The 21115-nt window shown below is 46.9% G+C and overlaps 1 protein-coding gene across 1 annotated transcript in view; it reads right to left on the reverse strand.

Moving 5' to 3' along the window:
• The window catches only part of ITGA5 (integrin subunit alpha 5), a 289891-nt gene that overhangs the window by 85613 nt on the left and 183163 nt on the right, over nucleotides 1–21115 (reverse strand). The window contains exons 4-8 of the mRNA XM_078688465.1: nucleotides 19211–19334; nucleotides 7153–7214; nucleotides 2156–2201; nucleotides 1543–1668; nucleotides 162–206 (exon numbers count right to left, since the gene is read on the reverse strand). Coding sequence (XP_078544591.1) covers nucleotides 162–206; nucleotides 1543–1668; nucleotides 2156–2201; nucleotides 7153–7214; nucleotides 19211–19334 — 403 coding nt within the window. The remainder of the gene's footprint in view (nucleotides 1–161; nucleotides 207–1542; nucleotides 1669–2155; nucleotides 2202–7152; nucleotides 7215–19210; nucleotides 19335–21115) is intronic.

The following is a 21115-nucleotide window of genomic DNA, read 5'->3' on the forward strand; positions in this document are numbered from 1 at the left end:
AAGCTAACCAGTGACCTCCCTCCTGAGGGAGCGCACCACTGAAGATCCCACTTGCAGACGCACAGCGACATGTTGCCACTATACAAGAGTGCGAAGCTCAACAACGGAGCCACAGACAGCCACTTCGCCTTATCGTGTGATGTTACAACAAGAAGCCTCACCCTCTGTGGAATCCCCGCTGAATTCTCCAACTGCCACAGAGTACCCTGGAAAGAAAAAAAGAATAAAACTGAGAAGGATTACAAAATACAGCTTTATAATGGAGCTTGGAAAAGCTGATTGGGCTAATGGGGGGAATCAAAATCCCCAATATACACACACACATTTCTAGAAGGAAATGAGAGATGAGAAATAATGCCTAGAGTCATTTGACAACCCACCTCAATATAGGTCAGTTGAGTCGAGAACTTCTCTAGTCCACGGTTCAGATCTTTACTGGCATTCCAGCTGCCCATCCCACTGCGCATCACTAAGTGGTAAAGGGATGTCCGCCATCCAGTGCCCTTGCATGTTATGTTGGGTTGCAGCTCATTTCAGTAATTCCCAATGGTGTTAAACAGAAAAATTGGCAGTATCGTTCTAGAGACCACGGAACATGGACTCAAAGGGTTGCATTTTGACCTTTAAACCTGTCCAAGAAATATTTCTGTAAATAGCCACTTTGAAGGACTCTTCGTAATTTTGTTCGAGGTAAGCCATCGCCTCTCAAACTGGATGAAATTATTTTGAACTTGTTAGATGAGATGAAGAGGAAACAATTTGCAGTTCACCCTTCCCAGAGCCTTGAATGAAGCCCGTGGCAGGCGTGGCACCTCAGTTTGTTGAAAGGCACTTATTTTGCTTTGAGGATGACCCTGTTTACCCCCCGCTGGACTGAAGTGGCGGACACCAGGACACCCACACCTGGCTCATACAGGATGGGGACACTGTAGATTTCTGCTCCAGAGGTCGTGGCGGCTATTAACATTACATTAACAAGTCTATACATGGATTCTCGGGCCTCACACTGATTTTTTTGGCTCTAACCTCTTGCTTGGTCCATAACTCTGATCTTTAAGAAGGCCCAGCGTGTTGTCCTTTCCCTACCACATCCAATACCCATGCATATCACCAGCGAGTGACAGAAGGAGGCATCTCAGTGTTGCGGAGACTGGATTGGTGTCACTACAACGCATGCTTTTACCACGCATGCCTTTACAACGCGGTTTTTACCACGCAGTCCATTACAACGCATAATGCTTTTAGGCGCTGGATAGTGAACTATTTAATTTACTATTCCAACTCCAGTCCCCGTGGATAGCAGGGAAGGTGTTGGATAGTATATTAAATACATTCCCTATCCTAGAGCGCCCCCCAGCGCATTGCGTTGTAATGGTTTGCGTGGTAAAAGTTGCGATGTAATGGTAGTGCGTTGTAAAAAATTTGTTGTAACCGTGCTACACCGCGGAGACTCCTAGACAACAGGCTTCCTGCATTTGAACTAAACACACACACACACACACACACACACACACACACACACACACAGAGTGACCGCCTTACCTAGGTAACTATCGTCATATCTGCCCGCCGTCTGTCGTGTCTGCATCTGACCTTTGATTTCCAAGATGAAGTATTCGGGAAAGAACGAGTCCTGGATCTGACCCTGAGTGGCTGTGATCACCTGACCTAGAAAAAAGAAAAGAAAACCTGCATAGTCAAAATGTTTGTTCGTATAAATACATCATACAAAACAGGAGGGTAAGACATGCCGCTCTCAATCAACTAACATCCCTGCCTCTTTCACTCCAAGAATTAAGGCAGTAAAGTTTGAACATTATTCTGACCATGAGAATTAAAAGTCAATCAATTCCTGGACTTAAGTCATTAAAAGCGTACAGGAAGAGAAGACAAAAACACAAATATTAATAGTACTTTGGGTAGTTAGAACGGAGGCACAAATAGTGCTTCAGGTACAAGGTAGGTAGGCCTCAAGTCTTACTTTCTACCTTTCACTCACCAAGGAGCTAGTGCATTCTCTTCAACCCCAGGGCAACAAGCACTCTTACCACCCCTTGGAGCTCCGCCCCTCCCTCCTCAGCATCTTAAGGAAGGTAGTGGGATGCAGCCCCCTCAAGAGTCTCTGCCCTCATCCAAGAAAGAGGAGTCTCCTTACCTTGCCAGTAGTAACTTCCAGGTCCTCCAAGCAACACTCGACCTGACTAGGAACAAAGGATAAAAGCAGTAAAGACAGCTTTCCTACAAAGAACAGAAGAGCAGATGATAGCTGCACTCCAACCATGCGCAGTAGACATATCCGCCTGGACATAAGCAACACTCTTGCATTCATGAGCCACCGAGAGTGACCCTTTCTTTAATGGATCTCTGAACCCAAACTTCTTAGGCCCCTAAGGATTGTCGAAAAAGCTTAACCGTGGACATGCCCCTGGCACTTGTAACTAACTCTTCACTAAAGTGGTACTCCCAGGTGTTTGGGAGTGGGGAGCACAGGCGTGGGGAGGGACTTCCGGTTTAAAGGAGAACTTATGTTGCATTGCGGATTAGACCGTGAGTCTATTTGCCATTCTACCTATAACTAGCCGGCAGTGGAGGGGTCTACGTGAGTAAATGTGTTGCAAGAAGCTCAGAAACGTCTAAAGCATTCATCAGAATAACTCACAATCCAACTGCAGTACAAATGTGAGAAATGGTGAAGAAAGACAACAAAAAACGAGCACTGCAAAAGCCAATAGGTCTCACCCATGTGATGGATATTGGCTTAGCCAATGTCTTTTAGCCTTGTTGTACAGCAGCGTGGCTGCTGTTCAGCATGGCTAAAACTTAGTGGAGTGGCAAAAAGTATCCCCGAGTGGCATTGTGTAGGGTTGAGTGGGTGAAATAGAGAGGATAAAAAAAAAAATAGTACAGTAGTGGCTGCAAGTAACAAGCTCTGATTGAGAACACAAGACATCACCAGATTCATTAGCTGCACACACCAGGTTTTTAGCAAACTGAATGTAAAAAAAAAAAATTATGGATGTGAAAGTTTGACCAAGAAAACCTAGCAATTATGTGCACAAAATTGAGTTCAATAAAAAGTTCTAAATACTCTCCAAGTTACAACAATAAAATAAATAAAGAGTTCTCAAAAAATTAATTGGGAAAATACCTTTTACAAACAAGATGCAAAGCAGATCTGGCCCCTTTTTTAGGAAGGCAGAATGCGTCAGTCTGCTAAGAATCTGATGCAAGACTATGCAATTATCAAAGAAGAACGAGAACTAAGGGGATTTATGTACCTTTTTTCATGTGTGTTAGTCTAATTAGTTTTATGAAAGCAAATCAGGACTACAGCACCCAGAATGCATTCGGCTTTAACAAAGATGTCCTGAACTGGTACCAGTGTCTGTAAGGACCTGGTGGGAAGTGGTCACCCTATCTAGAACAGCACTAATGTCCACCTCCGGACACTTGGGACAGAAGCAGATGTTCTGTGCTAGTCGCCAGCAGGTTAGGAATGTAAGCACGTTGCCAAATAGGAAAGTCTGCCTCTGGTTATGACGTCACATGTTGTAAGTGCCAAAGATGATAGTAGGAAAGACCCATGTGCGGAATAGACAGCCAGAGAATTCCATTGTTCGTCGCTTGAACTTTCTTATTTTCCCCCCAGGGAGCTCTTCGTGCACTTGTGAAAATAAGAGAAGTGTTGAACGAACGCTAAGTAAGAAAGATGGCTGACGGGTTTTTCCGTCTTCCCTCCCAGACAAGGAGGAATCGAGTTCCATAGATCTTGACAGACGAGGTCACTATACATCCCTTGGTGCATGATCGTTATTAATGAAGAAAGAAGGCAGACCCTCGTGAGCTCTGCAGGCTTGGCTGGGAGCTAAATGCAAAGCTAGAAAAGGTTTCATACCAGCCCCAGTACTGGCCGAATCACAGACATTCATTCTCCAGGGCGGATTGGGAGGGACCTCAATCCCGAGATTACCCTAAACTAGTTGTTTAGCTGGATTTAAACAATAGATTTTTTAACAAAATCTGTCAACTCTTCCCCCCCTCCTCCATTTTTTGGTCATTTTATAAAACAGTTCTTTAGGGGGGGGGGGGGGGGGGGGGGGGGGGAGAAGAGTGAATTTTTTTTCAACATTTTACAGACCGACAATAGTTACCTCTGCTACTGCAAATTCTGTACGCAGAATGTATAGGTGACAATGCTTCTCCTCATTCAGAATTCAAAGCAATCCCCTGACCTTCAGTCTACCAGGCGGTGGGGATGGAAATTTGAACCCAATATAATACACTTTTATTTCCCCAAAACAGCCTAAGACGGTATACTCTGTGTTGGACCTAGCCTTCTCTGCTGGATCACCTCCCAATATTTTTGCTTTCACCCCCTTCTTTTTTCTGAACCAACACAATTTTGTTGGCTTTTAAGACTGTGCACTTTACCACTGATAATACGCGCTAACCCGCTTGTGCTCTCTCCTTTAAACATGGGGAAATTGGCCTACACCCCATTGCCACATTTAATTTACTTCTTAGTCCCAAGTAAAGTGGTGCTACGTGTTCCCAGGGCCTGTAAATTAAATGCCAGTAGTGGGCTTGAAGCACTTATTGTATCAGTCAGACACTTAAGTGGCCTCAAACAGGTCTCCGATTTGCCACTGCAGCCTGTGTGTCTTCCATTTCCACCTGGGAAAATAAACATTTTGCCACGCCTAAAACTCTCCTCTGAATGCATACAAGCCACCTTGGGTAAGCTCTGAACAGCCCATAGGGCAGGGTGCATTGCATTGTAAAAGTTGGACCTGTATTTTTAAGGTTTAAATGTTCTAGAAGCGAAAACCTGCCAAATATTTTTTTTACTAATGTGAGGCCTACCTCTTCTATAAGATATCATTGGGTTACCTTATCACATTTATTGAGTGATAACTTTTGTCTGGGAGCAGGTTGAAATATCTCGTATGGTGTCTGAAAAAACGTCATTTTAAACCCTCTTTAATGGTAAAGTAGGATTTTAAGTCACAACTCTAAAAATGAAGCTTTTTTAAAGGTATTTTCTGGTCTTAACCATTTGGTGCCTGCAGCACCCGTTGCCTGGGTCACACGACTAGGCGCAGTTAGCCTTTGTCTATTCCTCCCAGACATCCACACAATAGAGCGCCTGGATGTTGGCAGGATGGGGAGGGGCTGAGCACATCCCTATTTGCACTTCAAAGACACCACCTCACCTCATCTCAAACACAAAGAACTATACACTAGCCTACTGTGGCTGCAGACAGACTGGAATTTCCTGCCTCCCTGTCCTGGCCCCAAACACCTCAGTGGAGGGGAAAAACATCAGAAGCTTCTCCCATTTCAAGGCTAGTACCAGGTATAAAAATGAGCCCCTCAGACCCACACTTCAGATGACTTCAGGACCTTCGGAAGACTTCGGAGAAGGGCTGCCCTGCTACCAGAGGAAAGAAGGTTGGAACTGCTCTTTAAACCCAGAACTACCAGAGTTATTCTAAAGGTTAGTTGACTGGCCTCTTGTACAGAGTTACAAGGACATAACTAGCTCCAGAGATCTGTCTGGCCAGACTAAACTAGACCCGACTGTGCCCTACTGCTGACCCCTCTTGGAGTGAGTCCTGATCCCCAAGACGTGTCCCCTCTCTCGCCTGCAAGTTGTGGACCCTTGGCTGCAATCAGAATGTATTCCTCCTGGACCAGTTGTGGCTTCCCTCAGAACCAATGCACCACAACTCTATGCACGACATTGCATTACAGAACTTAGCAATTCCTGATTGGTGGCCTCATCGGAAACCCACTCAGCGCAGCGCAACTCAATGCAGGACCTTGCATCACAGACTTCGTAGCTCCTCATCTGAACCAACTCAGGGCGACAACACCCTGCATCAAGGACATAGGGTACAATTCTCAGTGGGACTAACCAGGTCCCTGTATCCAGCCCACACTCGATCGGGGTTGGCCTGAACTTGTGACTGTGTCCATGTCTGGTGCAACCAGATAACCATAGCTGGTGTTTTGCACTTCTAGACACCTATGCTTACCTTAAAACTTTGAGGTACTACTGATCGGATATTTATCGTTTGGTGTCAAATAACGTATTCAATTTTACTCCATTTTTTTTTTAATTGGGATACTTTTCTTGGGTTGTCTTTTCACTTTATTGCAATCTGTGTGCTGCTAAATACTTTACACAACGCCTAGAAGTTAAATCTGAATGCTTTTGTGCCCAGGGGGTTAATCACAAGTTAAATTAGTGACTGTGGTTCACCCTGAAAAGGATTGTTGCTGTGGCTTGAGAAGGGCTCACCTCCCCCCCCAACCAATAACCCTGTAACCCAATTTCTAATACTCTGTTTAAGTTTAGTTTTTAGGAGCGTATGCATCCTTCATCTTACATACTTGGCCCTGATCTTCGATGTAATCCCTTAAGCGAAGGGAAGGGGTTTGCTGGTGATGCTCCTCATGAGTGCCAATATAGGGGCAATTAGTAGCGTATTTACCGGTTACTGATATTGCGATATAGATAAAAGCCAATGAACACAGTCAATGCTGCCTCACATCAAATAGTATAGCAATTTGCTTCTGTTGAAGGCAAACCTAGCTTTCAAAGTGTTATTCCAGGTTATAAAAACACACCTACTTATAGTTGGAAAACATAGCAATGAATTAAAGAGTAACTGCTGAAATCTGCAGGCCCAAATCTAAGCAATGTCAACTCAAATTTCCATTCTTCACAGGAGAATAAAATGATAGATTCTTATCCAATTCATAAGCTATGTATAAAAGGTCTTATTTTAAGTGCACTGGCAAAGGTACTTTATAAATACATAGTTTTAACTAGTTGGTTAACTCTTAGTGAACGAAATTCGATTTCATCACGGTTCAAAGCAAATGGGCATTTTGAGGCCCCAGACCATCTTAGACTGACTGCACGTTAACAAGCACCGCACTAGTACTGCACCTTTCGCTACGTCACAATTACTGTTGGTCAGCAGGATGGTCTGAATGGTTTAGAAGAAATCACCTCATAAACCAAAAATGGAGAGGAACAGGTTCTTCCCACCATCAGTTGTAAACCGTACTGATGTTCAAAGTCGCAATGCAAATGTAGATGGAAGAGTGTTCATGCTTACAACAGTAACCAACAGATCTTACCTTGGTAAACTCCGCGCTGAAGCCTCCTTGGCAGTACCCCTGTCCTTCCTCCGAGCTTCTATCTAAAGGGACAGTAAGCAGATTGGTAATTTAATTAAACAGCAAGAGCAGTGAAAACTGTGACTGATATTCCACAGATCAATATAGCCGAAAGCATGTGAATATCTCGCAAACTGAGCAACGGCTGCGCGACTATTTCTTATTTGCTGTGTAAATCTTTATAGTACAACCATACCTGTAGTCTGTGCACTATCGGAGAGGGTCGTTTAATGCAAAGGGTAAGGTACAAATTTAACCATGAAAGGAGAAAAACATGGTGAACTGAAGATGTATCATTCTATCCTGTGTACGTTTAATTTGTATAAAATTTCTGCCAATCTTAAATCTGGTCTCTGCACAAACAACAACGTTTGACTGCACCCACAAGAAAATGCAGTAGCTAGAGATGTATTTAACGTCAGTTAAAAATGAAATGGCTAGCTTCGCATTTTGGCATAATTTTCAAAGCAAGAGGTTGATGTAGGACTGTGAAAAGCTCAGAAAAAGCAACTGGGATCCCTTTTAACTTTGTAATTTCTGCCCTCCAGCACCTCCCAAGACTTTGACCTATCAGTGTACAACCAAGAGCATGACTCCAACAGAGGGCCCACCCCAATAGTTGTATAACATCTCCTAAGCAGCTAGGGTAAAAGGCTAAGTGCTTGATTTAGTATTGCTTAGCAACAGTAAGTGTTCCCGTTGTCGGACAAAGTGCTAGATTTAGAGGAGAATCAACAAGTGGAAAAAACTTTACTTTAAATACCTCTGATCTTCTAAGCAATCGACATTTGCTTCAGTTTTTTGGACGACTTCCAGAAGCCATCCGAAATTGAATCCAGCCAATGAGGACTGCAACCATTTCTCCTACTTTTACTCTACTATACTTTTAACGTTATTAAAATGTAATTAATTTTCTGACCACTGAGCCCAATCAGCACCAAACCATGCATTACCTGCACGTCATGGGGAGAGGTACGCACCTGGTTCGCTGGATCACTGAGGGAGCATGCTGCTATCAGCTTAGGCCCGCTTCGATGCAAATGGGAATTGGACCTGGGGAGGCCACTGGTGGATAAGGAGTGGGTAAGGATACTCAAAAGTCCCATGCGTATCCGCAGGAACATGCGGTTTCACCAAATTCAGTTATTCATTGTCCACAGGGCTTATCTCACACCAGAGCTGATCAACAAGTATTTTCATCGTACTGATGCGCTGTGCCCTAGGTGTCACGAGCTGGGGCGGAATTCTTGCATATGTTGTGGAGCTGTCCTGGGTTGGGCATCTACTGGCGCGAGATTAGTGGGCTGTTGCAGGGTAGCACAGGTTGTACTATACCCTTTGACTGGCCCGAATTCATTTTACACCACTTTAAGAGATCCCCCAAAGACAAGGTAAAATACAGATTCTTGGACCTGGGGCTCGTGGAAGCAAAACGCCTCATCACAAAGAGATGGAAGGCACACGACCCGCCACACATACAGGCATGGAGCTCCTCATTTCAGGCATGGGCTAGGGCAGAGGGGACTGCCATCCGTAGGGAGGAGACGATGGGGTTGAGTAAGGAGCCTATAGCGGCCCACTGGGTGCAGATGCTCTGTGCGTTACAGCGGCTGGAAGGGGAAGGCCACATGAGGCACGCGGGGGAGGTAGATTATGACTGCGCAGGCGGATGCATGCCACAGGCTGTTGCGCTGCCGTGATAGCCTGGTCCCACTTTCTCCTGCCCTATTTAGGCGCGGGTGCACATACACTAGCACGATTATGGCTGAGGAGCACATAAGGGGCCCCGGGGGGGCGAGGGGTGGGAACAAAGGCAAGGGGGGAGGGAGTTTCGCATGTCCAAATGGTTTGAGCTGCCATAGTTATTTTTCCTTTGCTTCGTAAGTTAAACATCTGTTTCATTGATCAAGCTGAATGATCAGCATTGGACCACAAGAGTAACCGGGAGGTTGACACACTGCTTTTATACTGCAATTTAAAGACTATCAGAACTGGCAGAATGCAAAACAGCTAGCTCCTGGGTGAGCGTTCCTTGTTTTCATTGCAGTGAAGTTGGAATGTACGTTAAAATAATGTGGCCCCGTGCCGTGTATTGATTAACACGTTCTACATGACCGCGAACTCCTGTTTGAAATGCCTATCGAGTGTAATCTTAAAACAATAAAAACAGATTTGATAATAAAAAAAAAACATCTCCCATAATCCCTGGGGGGAAAAAATGTAATTAATTTCCATGTAATAGCCTTGAGAGAGCAGGTAAATTGCAACTCAACCTTCATACCACCTCCCTTCATCTAAACGTTGCCTGTCTGATGAAGATATCAAAGACTTTGGGGGCTCAATATCACCTCACATCGGGCCAAGAAATGCAATCTGTAAGTGGAACTTAAAACCTCACTTTTGATAGTCCTAGGTGGTTCATGCAACTTCAGCTCCTGGAAAAAGCTGAACGTCAATACCAGAATAATTAGAGTACGCCAAATCAAGCAAACCATGTGCACAAATCGGCACAAGCACTCCATATCAGAGACACAATCTTGCAGAGTGCAGCACGTCTTGAAAGGAGGAGTCCTATTGGTACAAAAGCAACCCAACCGTTAAAGAGTATCAAGATGGAGAGGTCGTGCATAATCTTGCAGGAGGATGCCAAGGAAAGAAAGGACATGTAAGATCAACCTAACAAAATAAATCAAAATAGGATGGTATCCTACCACAATGGCCTGCATGCTAGTTTCAATCCAAGTTACAGGAAACTAGAATCTAAATTGAGGGAATAGTGCTCTAAATCACCCATATATTTAAACAGTCCTAAAATAATGCAACGGCTACCATATTCTCAGTTTTTCTTGATCCTTCACCGGATACAAAGCACAGCTCATGATCTTTACAGGTTTGCATTTTAAAATAGATTTTATTTTTGGTGAATAATAGGCAGAATCGAATAGTTTTCTTACCTGTCGGTGTAGTTTTGCAGCTTGAAGATCTTTCTGGATTCACTATGCTGTGCATTATTCCGCGGTCTTGTGGTTGGGTCCGGATTCGTAGTCTTTTCTTTGTTTTTTTTTTTTTTTTTCTCTTTGCCCAGGTGGGCGTCGGCGTCACACCCCCTTTGGGTGTATTTCCGGTGACGTCGGCATGCTTCCTGCGGAAGCTCCCACTCTTGGGCGCCATCTTCGGGTTCTTTTTTTCCGTGTTTCTTTCGTTTCCGAAGTAATGGCAATGTTCTTCTTAGTTTGTATTTACCGCTTTGTATTTTCAAAGTCTATTCTTTAGTTAACCACCTCTTCTCTCTCCAGCCTCATCTTTCTGGCGGAGGTGGGTGGGTTCGCTAGTGAATCCAGAAAGATCTTCAAGCTGCAAAACTACACCGACAGGTAAGAAAACTATTCGTTTTGCAGCGTGAATCTTTCTGGATTCACTATGCTGTGCATAGATTTTGTAGCGGTTTCTCATCTCTGTGGCGGCTGGGTGGAAGATGAGCGTTGGGTGTTGAATATGTGCTGTAGCACCTTCTGTCCCACTTGAGCTTCCTTGTTCATTTGTATGTCCACACAGTAGTGCTTCGTGAACGTGTGCACCGAAGCCCATGTTGCCGCCAGGCATATGTCCTCTATGGGTGTGTTAGCCAGGAAGGCTATTGTAGCGCCCTTCTTCCTGGTGGAGTGGGCACGTGTCCCCTCAGCCAGTTCCTGTCCTGCCCGTTTGTGGCAGAGTTGGATTGTTTGTGCGATCCATCGTGCAATGGTCCTTTTGGTTACTGCTTTGCCCATGAAGCTGTTTGCGAAGGACACAAAAAACTGTTTCGTTTTCCTGTGCCCCTTTGTCCTTTCAATGTAGTGCATGACTGCCCTTCTGGCGTCCAGGGTGTGCAGAGCTCTCTCTGCGCTGGTTGTGGGTTTTTGGAAAAAACTCGGTATCTGTATAGACTGGTTCATGTGAAAATTGGATACCACCTTCGGCATGAAGTGTGGGTCAGTCCTCATCACAACTCTATCGTTGTGTATTTGTATGTATGGTTCTTGTAGCGTCAGCGCTTGAAGCTCGCTTACTCTGCGTAAGGACGTTATCGCAACCAGGAAGGCTGTTTTCATAGTTAGCATCTTTAGGGAGGCCTTGTGAAGTGGTTCAAAGGGCTCTTTCATGAGTTCCGTTAGGACTGTGTTCAAGTTCCATGCAGGTGGCGGCACCCGCTTGGGTGGTGCGATCCTTTTCGCTCCTTCTAGGAATCTCTTCACCACCTGTGATGTGAAGAAGCTCCTGCACGTTTCTCCCCTTGTGTAGGCTACTATCGCTGCCAAGTGAACTCTTAACGAGGATGAGCTAAGGTTCTTCTCCAGTAAGTGCGTCAGGTACCTTAGCACTGTGGAGTCCCTCTTCATCTTATTGTGGAGTCTTTCCTGTCTGCACCATATTGTGAATCTTTTCCATTTCGCAACGTAGCACTTTCGAGTGCTGGGCCTTCGTGCCTCCCGAAGTACCCTCAGGGTGCTTTCTGGTAGTCTCAAATGTGCGAACTCTATGTCCTCAGGAGCCACGCTACTAGGCTCATGCTCTCTGGCTCTGGATGCAGTACCTCTCCGTTCTGCATGGACAGTAGATCTTTCCTCCTGCTGAATCTGTGGGGTGCACACTGTGTCATCTCCATGATCTGCGAGTACCAGGTCTGCCTCGCCCACTGCGGTGCGACCAGTATCAGTGTCATGTTGCTCGCTCTGCACTTGCTCAGTACTCTGTGCATCAGTGGTATCGGGGGAAAGGCGTAGGCAAATGTCCTTGACCAATCTATCCATAGGGCATTCCCCAGTGTCCCCTCCTCGGGCTGCCTGGATGCGAAGTTTTGGCATTTTGCATTCTGGCGTGTGGCAAACAGGTCCACCGATGGTGTCCCCCACCTGTCGAACAGGTATCTTGTCTCCTGAGCATTGAGCTCCCACTCGTGGGATGCCGATGTCTGCCTGCTGAGCCAATCGGCTTGTATGTTGTCCTTCCCTGGTAGGTGTATGGCTAGCAGGTCTATCTTGAGAGGGATGGCCCATCTCCATATCTCCTGCGCCAGCGTTGAAAGCGGTGCGGACTGTGTGCCCCCCTGCTTGTTGATGTAGAACATCGCAGTGGTGTTGTCTGTTTGTATCAATACCCTGTGCTTGTACAGTCTTGTTTGAAAGGCCTTCAGTGCAAGGAAGATTGTCTTCAATTCTAAGTAATTGATGTGCTTTGTGGCATCCGTCGGTGTCCACAGTCCCCTCACCTTGAGCTCCTCCATGTGAGCGCCCCATCCCTTCAGGGATGCGTCTGTGGTGATGGTCACTGTTGGCGTTGGGGGCGTTAGAGGCTTTCCCCTTGCTATGTTCTCCATGGTCCACCATGTCATCTCCTTCTGCACTGCGTGCGTTACAACCACTAGATCCTCCCAACTGCCTGTAGCTTGTGACCATTGCTCCTGTAGCCATTCTTGAATGGGTCTCATGTGGAGTCGTACATTCGGTACCAGGTGGATGCATGATGCCATCATCCCCATGATCTTGCTCGCCGTCCTCACTGTCCGAGCTTGTCCCTTCCGGTAGAGGCGAGTTTCCTTCACCAGCGCCCTCGCCCTCTTCTCGCTGGGGAACACCTTGCCCTGTAAGGTGTTGATCTGTGCTCCCAGGAAGATCTTCACTTGTTCCGGCTCCATTGATGATTTCTTCCAATGGATGGAGAACCCCAGGTTTATGAGCGTGCTGGTCACTGTATGTGCGTGCAGCTTGCATTTCTGGTATGAGTTTGCTTTCACCAGCCAGTCGTCCAGGTAAGGGTATACATGTATTCCCTGCCTTCTTAGGTGCGCTGCGACTGCTGCGAGGCACTTTGTGAAAACTCTTGGTGCCGATTTTAGACCGAAGGCCAGTGTCGTGAACTGGTAGTGGCTTTCTCCGACGGTGAACCTGAGCATGTGCTTGTGCTTCCTGTTCATTGGGATGTGCAGGTATGCGTCTTTGAGGTCTATAGTGACCATGAAGTCCCCGGTCTGCAACTGTGGGAGCACCTCTTGCAGGGAGGTCATTTTGAATTTTTGCGTTCTTATGAATTTGTTCACGAACCGTAAATCGAGAATGGGCCTCATTGTCTCGTCTACTTTTGGTACCAGGAAGTATGTTGAGTATACTCCTGTGTTTCTTTCCTTGAAGGGTACCCTTTCTATGGCCTGCTTCTGCAGGAGTTCTTTTGCTTCTTCCTGAAGGCACTGCAGCTGCTTGCTTGCTAGCGGCTTTCTTCTTGGTTTTCTGTTTGTTGGCCTCGCCTCCAACTCTATGCAGTATCCGAATTGGATAATGTTGAGGATCCATTTGTCTGATGTGATTCCTCTCCACTCCTGGAGGTGGAATCTTAATCTTCCTCCCACTGGTGTCCTGTGGTCGTAGGTGTCTAGTTTGTCTTGACCCATCTGTACGTGCTGCCCCCTGGGATCTTTTTTGTGGGTGGGCACACGGATTTTTTTGAAGTCACTTGGAGGTGGGCTGCTGGCCCCCTCTTCTATTTTGTCCCCGTCCATTTCTCCCTCGAAAGGACTGGCCTCTTTGTTGGTACTGCCAGGGCTGTTTCTGATGGCCCTGCTGACCCTGCGAGTCTGCCTGGTGCGTTTGCTGGAAAGCCTGGTGTGATGTACCTGGCTGGTTTCCGCCTCTTCCGCCGGGCCTCCGTGACGGGGTGCCCCTCTTGTTCCCTCTGAACTGCAATGCTCCCATGGATCTTGCTGTTTCGTTATCCTTCTTAAGTTGGCTGAGTTGCTCATCAACTGTTTGTCCGAAAAGCGTACTGCCGTTGAATGGTGTGTTCAGGATGCTGTGTTGCACCTCCGGTTTGAAACCGGATATCCTGAGCCAGGCGTGTCTCCTTTCCGTGACGCCCATCATCATGAGCCTGCTGGCGGTGTCTGCCCCATCCAGGGCCGTCTTAAGGCAAGAATTTGCAGCATTCTTCCCCTCTTCAATTAGCTTTTCGGCTTTCTGCTTGGCATCCTGGGGCAAGTCCTTCACCAACTGCCCCAGTCCCTCCATGATTTGGTACATGTGTCTGTTTACCAGGGCGTTGGAATTAGCCATGCGCCAGTGGGTCGCGGCATTCCGTTCGATCCTTCTGCCCACCAGATCCATCCTTTTGTCTTTATCCGGTGGCGGGCCCGAGGTAGTGGGTACGTTAGCCCTCCTCCTTGCTGTGGCCGTGATAATGGAGTCTGCGGAGACCGTGCCCTGAATGTAGGCCGGGTCCTTTGCGGCATGCTTGTACTTCTTCTCAGTTCTGGGAGTTACTGCCTTGCATGTTGCGGGCTCCCTGAAAGCTTCCTTCCCCTGAGCCAAGACGCTCTCGAGCATCGGGAGGAACTGGCTCCTCGTTTGTGTTGGGAGCAATGTTTCCAGAAGGAAGTCTGCTTTCTGCTTCTCTTCGTCGAGCTTGAGCTTGAAAGCTGCTGCGGCAGATTGTATCACCGCGTTGTAGGCCCCGATGTCGTCCGGCGGCGAGGGCCTCGAGGGGTAGGTGTCGACCACCTCCTCCGGGCTGTCGGTGTCGACATCGATGTAATCTACCTCCTGAAGGTCATAGGGCGCCGACTCTGTGTCTGTCCTGCCCTCATCTTCCTCCCCATAGCTGTAGCTCTCGTGGGGATTCTCGTACTCCTCCTGGTCGTCGAACACCTCGACGTCCTGGTCTTGCTCGGTGACTTCGGCGACCTCTTCTTCTTCCTCCTCGACCGCCTCCAGCACTGGTGGCTTGGTCTTGTGAGGGATCGTGAAGGCCTTCATCCTTGCGTCGAAATCTTTTTTCCGCTGCATGAAGTTCTCCATTTCTGCCTCGAGGCGCCTTCTTTTCTTTTCCATCTCGGCCGCGTGTTCCGCGTCGGATGGTTCCGCCGCTCTCTTCGACGGATGGCTCGTCGCCGTGCCTCTCGGAGTCGAAGTTTTCGACGTCGAACCGGATATCGGGTCTCTGGTCGTCGTCGACAGTTTCGGGTCTTTCTCCCTCGTCGATCGATCCTTTTCGGGGACGATTTTCGACGTCTTCTGCTGATCAGCAGCTCTCGGCGCCGGGGACTCCTTCTCTGAGGATCCGCTGGGCCTGGGAGTAGTCGCGGACGCCGCCTTTTTTGGCGTCGGCGCTTTCGGGGTCTTGCCCTCGATTTTTCGAGACTCAGAGTCTCTCGGGTTCTTGGGGGCCGAAGAGTCTCCTACCTTGTCAGAAGTCTTCGTGTAATCGGTCTCTACGACCGTGTAGCTGTCGTCTTCGGCGGCAGCGTTGTCTTCTTCCTCGGAGGACATCCCCAGCTCGTAGAGCGACGGGGTCGGGGCCTTCCCCTGCAGGGCGGCGTGTGCTACCCTCTGCCTCTCTCTCACACGAAGGGTCTTCGGGGTGAAGGCGGAACAGGCGTTGCAGTCTCCGCTTTCGTGGTCCACCGGTAGGCAAAGGTTGCATACCGGGTGCTGGTCCTTCTGCGCGTACTTGTGGTGGCAGTTACGGCAGAACTTGAACGGCGTGTTGTCCATCCTCGAGCGTCCAGGGCCTCTCTGGTCGCGTGTTCGTCGACGGTCGTCGAAGATCTGGATGGAAAACGCCTTATCTTTGCTTGTCTTTCGTCGGTGAAGTCCCCTGGAGTCTTCAGATGACTTCTCCTCGTCTTTTCTGTATTTTCTTTCTTCTTTCTCCAAAAATGTCTGGAGCCCAAACGGGAACGATCCAGACCCGACCGCGGAAAAAAAGAATCTGAAGATGGCGCCCAAGAGTGGGAGCTTCCGCAGGAAGCATGCCGACGTCACCGGAAATACACCCAAAGGGGGTGTGACGCCGACGCCCACCTGGGCAAAGAGAAAAAAAAAAAAAAAAACAAAGAAAAGACTACGAATCCGGACCCAACCACAAGACCGCGGAATAATGCACAGCATAGTGAATCCAGAAAGATTCACGCTGCAAAACTAGGTTTCATCCGAAGGGAAGGGATCGAAATGCACACAGTATTGATTCAACAGGCAGCTAATTCCCATGCACCACAAACCATCTTCTTTGTCAAACCTTCTACCTTTCAAAATGATCACTTTAGCGCATAGCTGTTTTACTTCACTGAACTCCTACTCAGACCAAGAGCAATTACTGTACCACCCAAAGGACAAACTTTGCTGAAAAGCTTTTGAAGAAACTCAGGTTTCATTGGCTCCACCAGAGGACTTCTGGAAAATCATAGTGATACAACCTTGTGTGTTTACCAACAATTACCACTCAACTGATAAAACTCATTCATTGTGAAACAGGAAAACAAATCTTTTAACTGCTGCCAAAATGAAGGGAAAAAAACCGATGTAGGAGGGCTATACTTTTACATGCTTGATAGATGTGTGAAATTGAGGTATTGTTGGAAAGAGGTGTTTAATAGTATGAAAGATAATGGGATTTCCCATACAGAATACCCCATATGTAGTGATATTGGGGTGGAGAAAGAAATGGACAGCACGCATGACCAGGACTACAAGGGTTCTACTGAAGCATGTTTTAACCGTAGTTAAACAATGAATCTCAAGAGTTTGGAAAAAAAACTGAAACATCCACACTAGTGAGATGGTATTCCAAATTATGGCCGACGTTGGGAACAGGGAAAATAATGCAATACATTAATAAGCAACATAACCCAAAGTGGACAAATTAGCTGAAATAACATTTTTCATATAAACACATACATATTATATATATACATACATATTAAACACACACACACACACACACACACTCACACACACTCACACACACTCACACACGCCCTATAGTGTAAGGAAGCCACCACCATTTTTGGGTGTGTGTGTTCTTGCTTGTAATGCCCAGGAGTCCACAACCAAGATAAGGAACGCGTCTTTCACATCACCCTATAACTTCATCGTTACAGTTTGATATCCCCAAAAGTTTTAAACTCTATGCCAACAGCATACAGGAGGAGGGGTTCCAATTTTTTTGCGGCCAAGACTTCCCTCACTACAGACATCCATTTCAGTTTCAAAAGAACACTCAAATTATTTTCATATGACACTGAGCTCTGAAGGAACGACAGATCTGTGTTCCGGTTTGATTTTCGTGACAATCCCACGACAGCGCTGTGGACGCGGGCCCGATGCAAAATTGGAAACACCCAGAGCCCAAGGCACAGTCCTGGACCACGACAAGTTTAAAAATGCATTCTAACAATCCGTGAAAGTAACTTGCGGGCTAAGAAGGCTGGAGTATGATCAGACAGACATGCCAAGACGAGGAACAGCGAAGTACCGAAAGCAGTGGGTGTTGTACTGTAGAACTGACGACGGGCCTTCGACGCAGCGGCTGCTGGATGTGAACAGGAACACGATACCACCCCACCCAGCCCCTGGGTACTTTTAGGTTATGTAAAAAATAATTATAAAGCGCACATACATCGGATTGGTTTCATGGCACTGCTCTGAGAGGTGCTGGCATTCTAGGGAGTTACTCGTAAGTTTGTTGAAACAACCAGGTTTTAAGGAGCCTCCTAAAGCCTAGGAGGTCGGTGCTGGATCGAATTTCGGAGGGAAGAGCGTTCCAGAGTCTTGGAGCTAGGACAGCAAACCTACCACCACCCAGGTGCTTAAGTTTGAAGGAAGGGATTGACAGAAGGTGCTTGTGGGCCGAGCGCAAGTTGCACGAAGGTACATGCCTCAGCATAAGGCTGTCCAGGAATTTAAGGCTACTTCCATTTAGGGATTTGAAGATGAGACAGCAAACATTGAAGGCACAACGCTGTGTGATGGGAAGCCAGTGCAGCTTCCTCATGAGGGGGGTGACATGATGGTGCCTAGGTTGATGAAAGATCAGTCGCGCTGTACTGGACCTTGACCTTTACCCCCTGGACAGTACCTATTAGAAACGGCAGGAGGGAACATTCGATCACAAGTGTCAAGGGGGGAGCAAATAAAGCAAAGAGACTCGACCACCATCTTCATCATCAACCATTATAAGGCGCATGCCTGGAACCGACAGATGTGGTCTAGCGCTAAAGAAGTCTATTGCGACACCAAGAAGCGTGGTTTCTTTCTGTAAGCAATAGGTAAATATAACCACATGTTTACGCAACACTAATACAGAGAGGAACTTGTGTACACAAATATTGTTTATATGGAATTAAATGAGCAATGCCTTAGAACTTTTCACTGACGCGCCATCAAATGTGAACTAAAATACAGTATCTGAAGCTTGCCACACGACAAAAACTTTTCTATAAAATGTGTACATCTCTGATCTAGAAAAACAAAGGCCACATTACCATGAACTGTCAAGTTTTATCACACATTGAAAGGATATATATTCCAGCCGAGTGTACACCTTAATGCACAAATACTAAACATCTTGAAGAAGACGAACATCCCACACACACAAGGATCGGCATTAAAGCCACATCATTGGCAGGAAGTTACTGCAATTTCACATCATCTTATACCGAGCAATGGATAAGTCAGGTACGCATCCGCTTACAGAATGGTCCACAAAATAAAGAAATAAAAAATAAAAAGACTGGGTGACCCTCACGCCTCCAGCACGATCCATTTCTAAACCCTACACGAATCCGCTCCAAGCTTGCCAGCCTCTATCTGATGCAACACATCCCTAAAACAAGAGGGAAAAAGACACCCAGACGAAGCTGCAACTGTGACTCCTGTCACTTAGGATTCCAAAACAGTTCAGGGGGTGCCCCATTTTTTAAAGCACTTCGAGACCACGCACACGGTGGTGATGTATTGTATTGTATTGTAATTGCATTTATATAGCGCTTACTACCCCTGACGAGGCTCCGAAGCGCTTTTTCGGCGAGTAGCACGCTACTTCGGGACCCATAGAGGATTAGTGTTGAATTAGTATAGTGAAACATGCAAGTACATTTTAAGTGGTGGATAGGTTAGTCAGTTATTTGGATTTGGAAGTGAGGAGGGCAGCGCTGCTGGGGCACTGCCTCTGGCGGTCTGCAGCAGTACAGACAGCCAGGAGCCTGCAGACGTACCTGATCGGCATGGAGAGTACTCGATGAAGGTGGTGAAGTTATTCATGGAGAGGTAGCAGGTACCGACGGGGTCGCGGTGAGCCTCATCCTTCAACGTGCGCCAACTGTACAGTGGGGCGCAGGCCTGTTGAGATGGACAGAAGATCAGTGTTAATCCTAGAAAAAAATGAGTCAATCATAGTAAAAGCAATGACCGCTCTATGGTGTCTTCACGCACAATATTGGTGCCCCCTAGGGAAAATGCGGAGATCTCCCTTAGATGTCTTCCAACAGTGCTACTGGCCCACTATAGGCACAGCACGCCGGCATCACAGCCTCCCCACCCAAAAAAAAAACTATTGTATCGCAGCACACTTATACCAGCGTCTGTGGCTCTCGTTGCTTTTGGCAGTAAGATTCTGGCTTTCTAAACCATCTTGGTTACCTAGGCAACAATGCCAGTTCCTGGTCCCCGTGCATCCCTTAGGTTGTTTGGGTTTGTGTACCCTCCTGCTTCTCTTGCACTGGATTTAGTAAAATACACCTTCTTCAGTCTGCCAAGACTGGCAACTTGGGTAGGTTGCCCTGAATTATCTTTGGCACTGCAAAAACCTACGAGTCCCTACTGGGATGAGAATGCCCCCTACACTGTATATACCATTACATGGTATACAAGCGTGCTCCCCAGACCATAGTGCTGGATTGAATATGTGACCCATTCTGGCGCTCGCATCACATGGTTCAAAGCACGGAAACCGAGGCCTAGACCTGTTCCGGACCTGCACCTGTCCAGTCACAGAGAGTGTTGCATCAACTACGTTTTAGTAACTGGCAGAAGACTACTGCTCCTGTCCTGTATAGAACACAGAGCAGTCATTGCTGCATACCATGTTCGGAGATTGTTAGTGTGACTAGACATCTTTACTTTTTTATGCAAGTCATGTAACTGTGAACGCCCAGGAACTTGCATTGACATCTTGTGTGTATGTTGACTGCATGTCCAGGTCTGTTGTGCATGTAGTATATGTGAATTAGTAGGGGTGTGTGTGAGTACTCCAGATTTTTTGGGGGATGCTCCTCATTGGTCTTGCCACATGATGAAGGATGATGACAACTATCCTCGACGGCGGAAGGCTATTGTCTGCATGCCATGGCTGGGGGTTGGATATCCAGACAGTGACGTGTGGACAAAGCGGTCAGGGATACCTTGGGTAATGCCATGAAGATTTGGATTAGCAAGAGGCTGCTGATCAGCTCTTCCTGAGGACTGCCATTTGGTTGAAGGTAAGAATGAGGGGCGGGATTGCAATGTCTGTTGTGCAAGGTGAAGAAGTTTCCAGGTCAGGCCTGACCTTTTTATACCAAACTACTGCTTCATAGAGGCTGATGGCAGTCCAGTGCGGAAAACTCACACCCCCATTGGGCCCATGTTGTGGGTGCAAGACAATTCCAGAACTGCCTGCTGTGAGAACATCACACTATAGTAGAGGAAGAGCCCCGCCTTCAAAATATTATGGCAATACCTTGATGAGTGGGATGGACAGTGACGAGCACAGAGGGTAGGGCTTATAAAATCATTTGAGATGCACTTTTCTGTAGCACACATGCCACACTAAATTCGAAGGGAGGTGGGGGGAGGGGGGGGAGTTCTATGCAGTGAAGCCGAGGGAGGGACAGAGCTAAAGAATAAACATGCCGAGTCACCTAGATGCCTGCTACCTGAAAGAAAGGTAAATGTGTGCAATTGATTTACCACCCTATGTAAAGGCTGCTTGGGAGCCAGTATTGACTCTAAATGATGGAGTCATTAGAAGCTTTATGGTAGCAAGGATTTACTCTTTTTGAGAGACAAACAGCCATTTTAAAAGCATTTCTTTTATATACCAACTTGTTTCATGGCAGCCTATTTTATATTGTGTGTGATAG

This window comes from Lissotriton helveticus, chromosome 1_1 (assembly GCF_964261635.1).
Source record: "Lissotriton helveticus chromosome 1_1, aLisHel1.1, whole genome shotgun sequence".
NCBI classification, from domain to species: domain Eukaryota; kingdom Metazoa; phylum Chordata; class Amphibia; order Caudata; family Salamandridae; genus Lissotriton; species Lissotriton helveticus.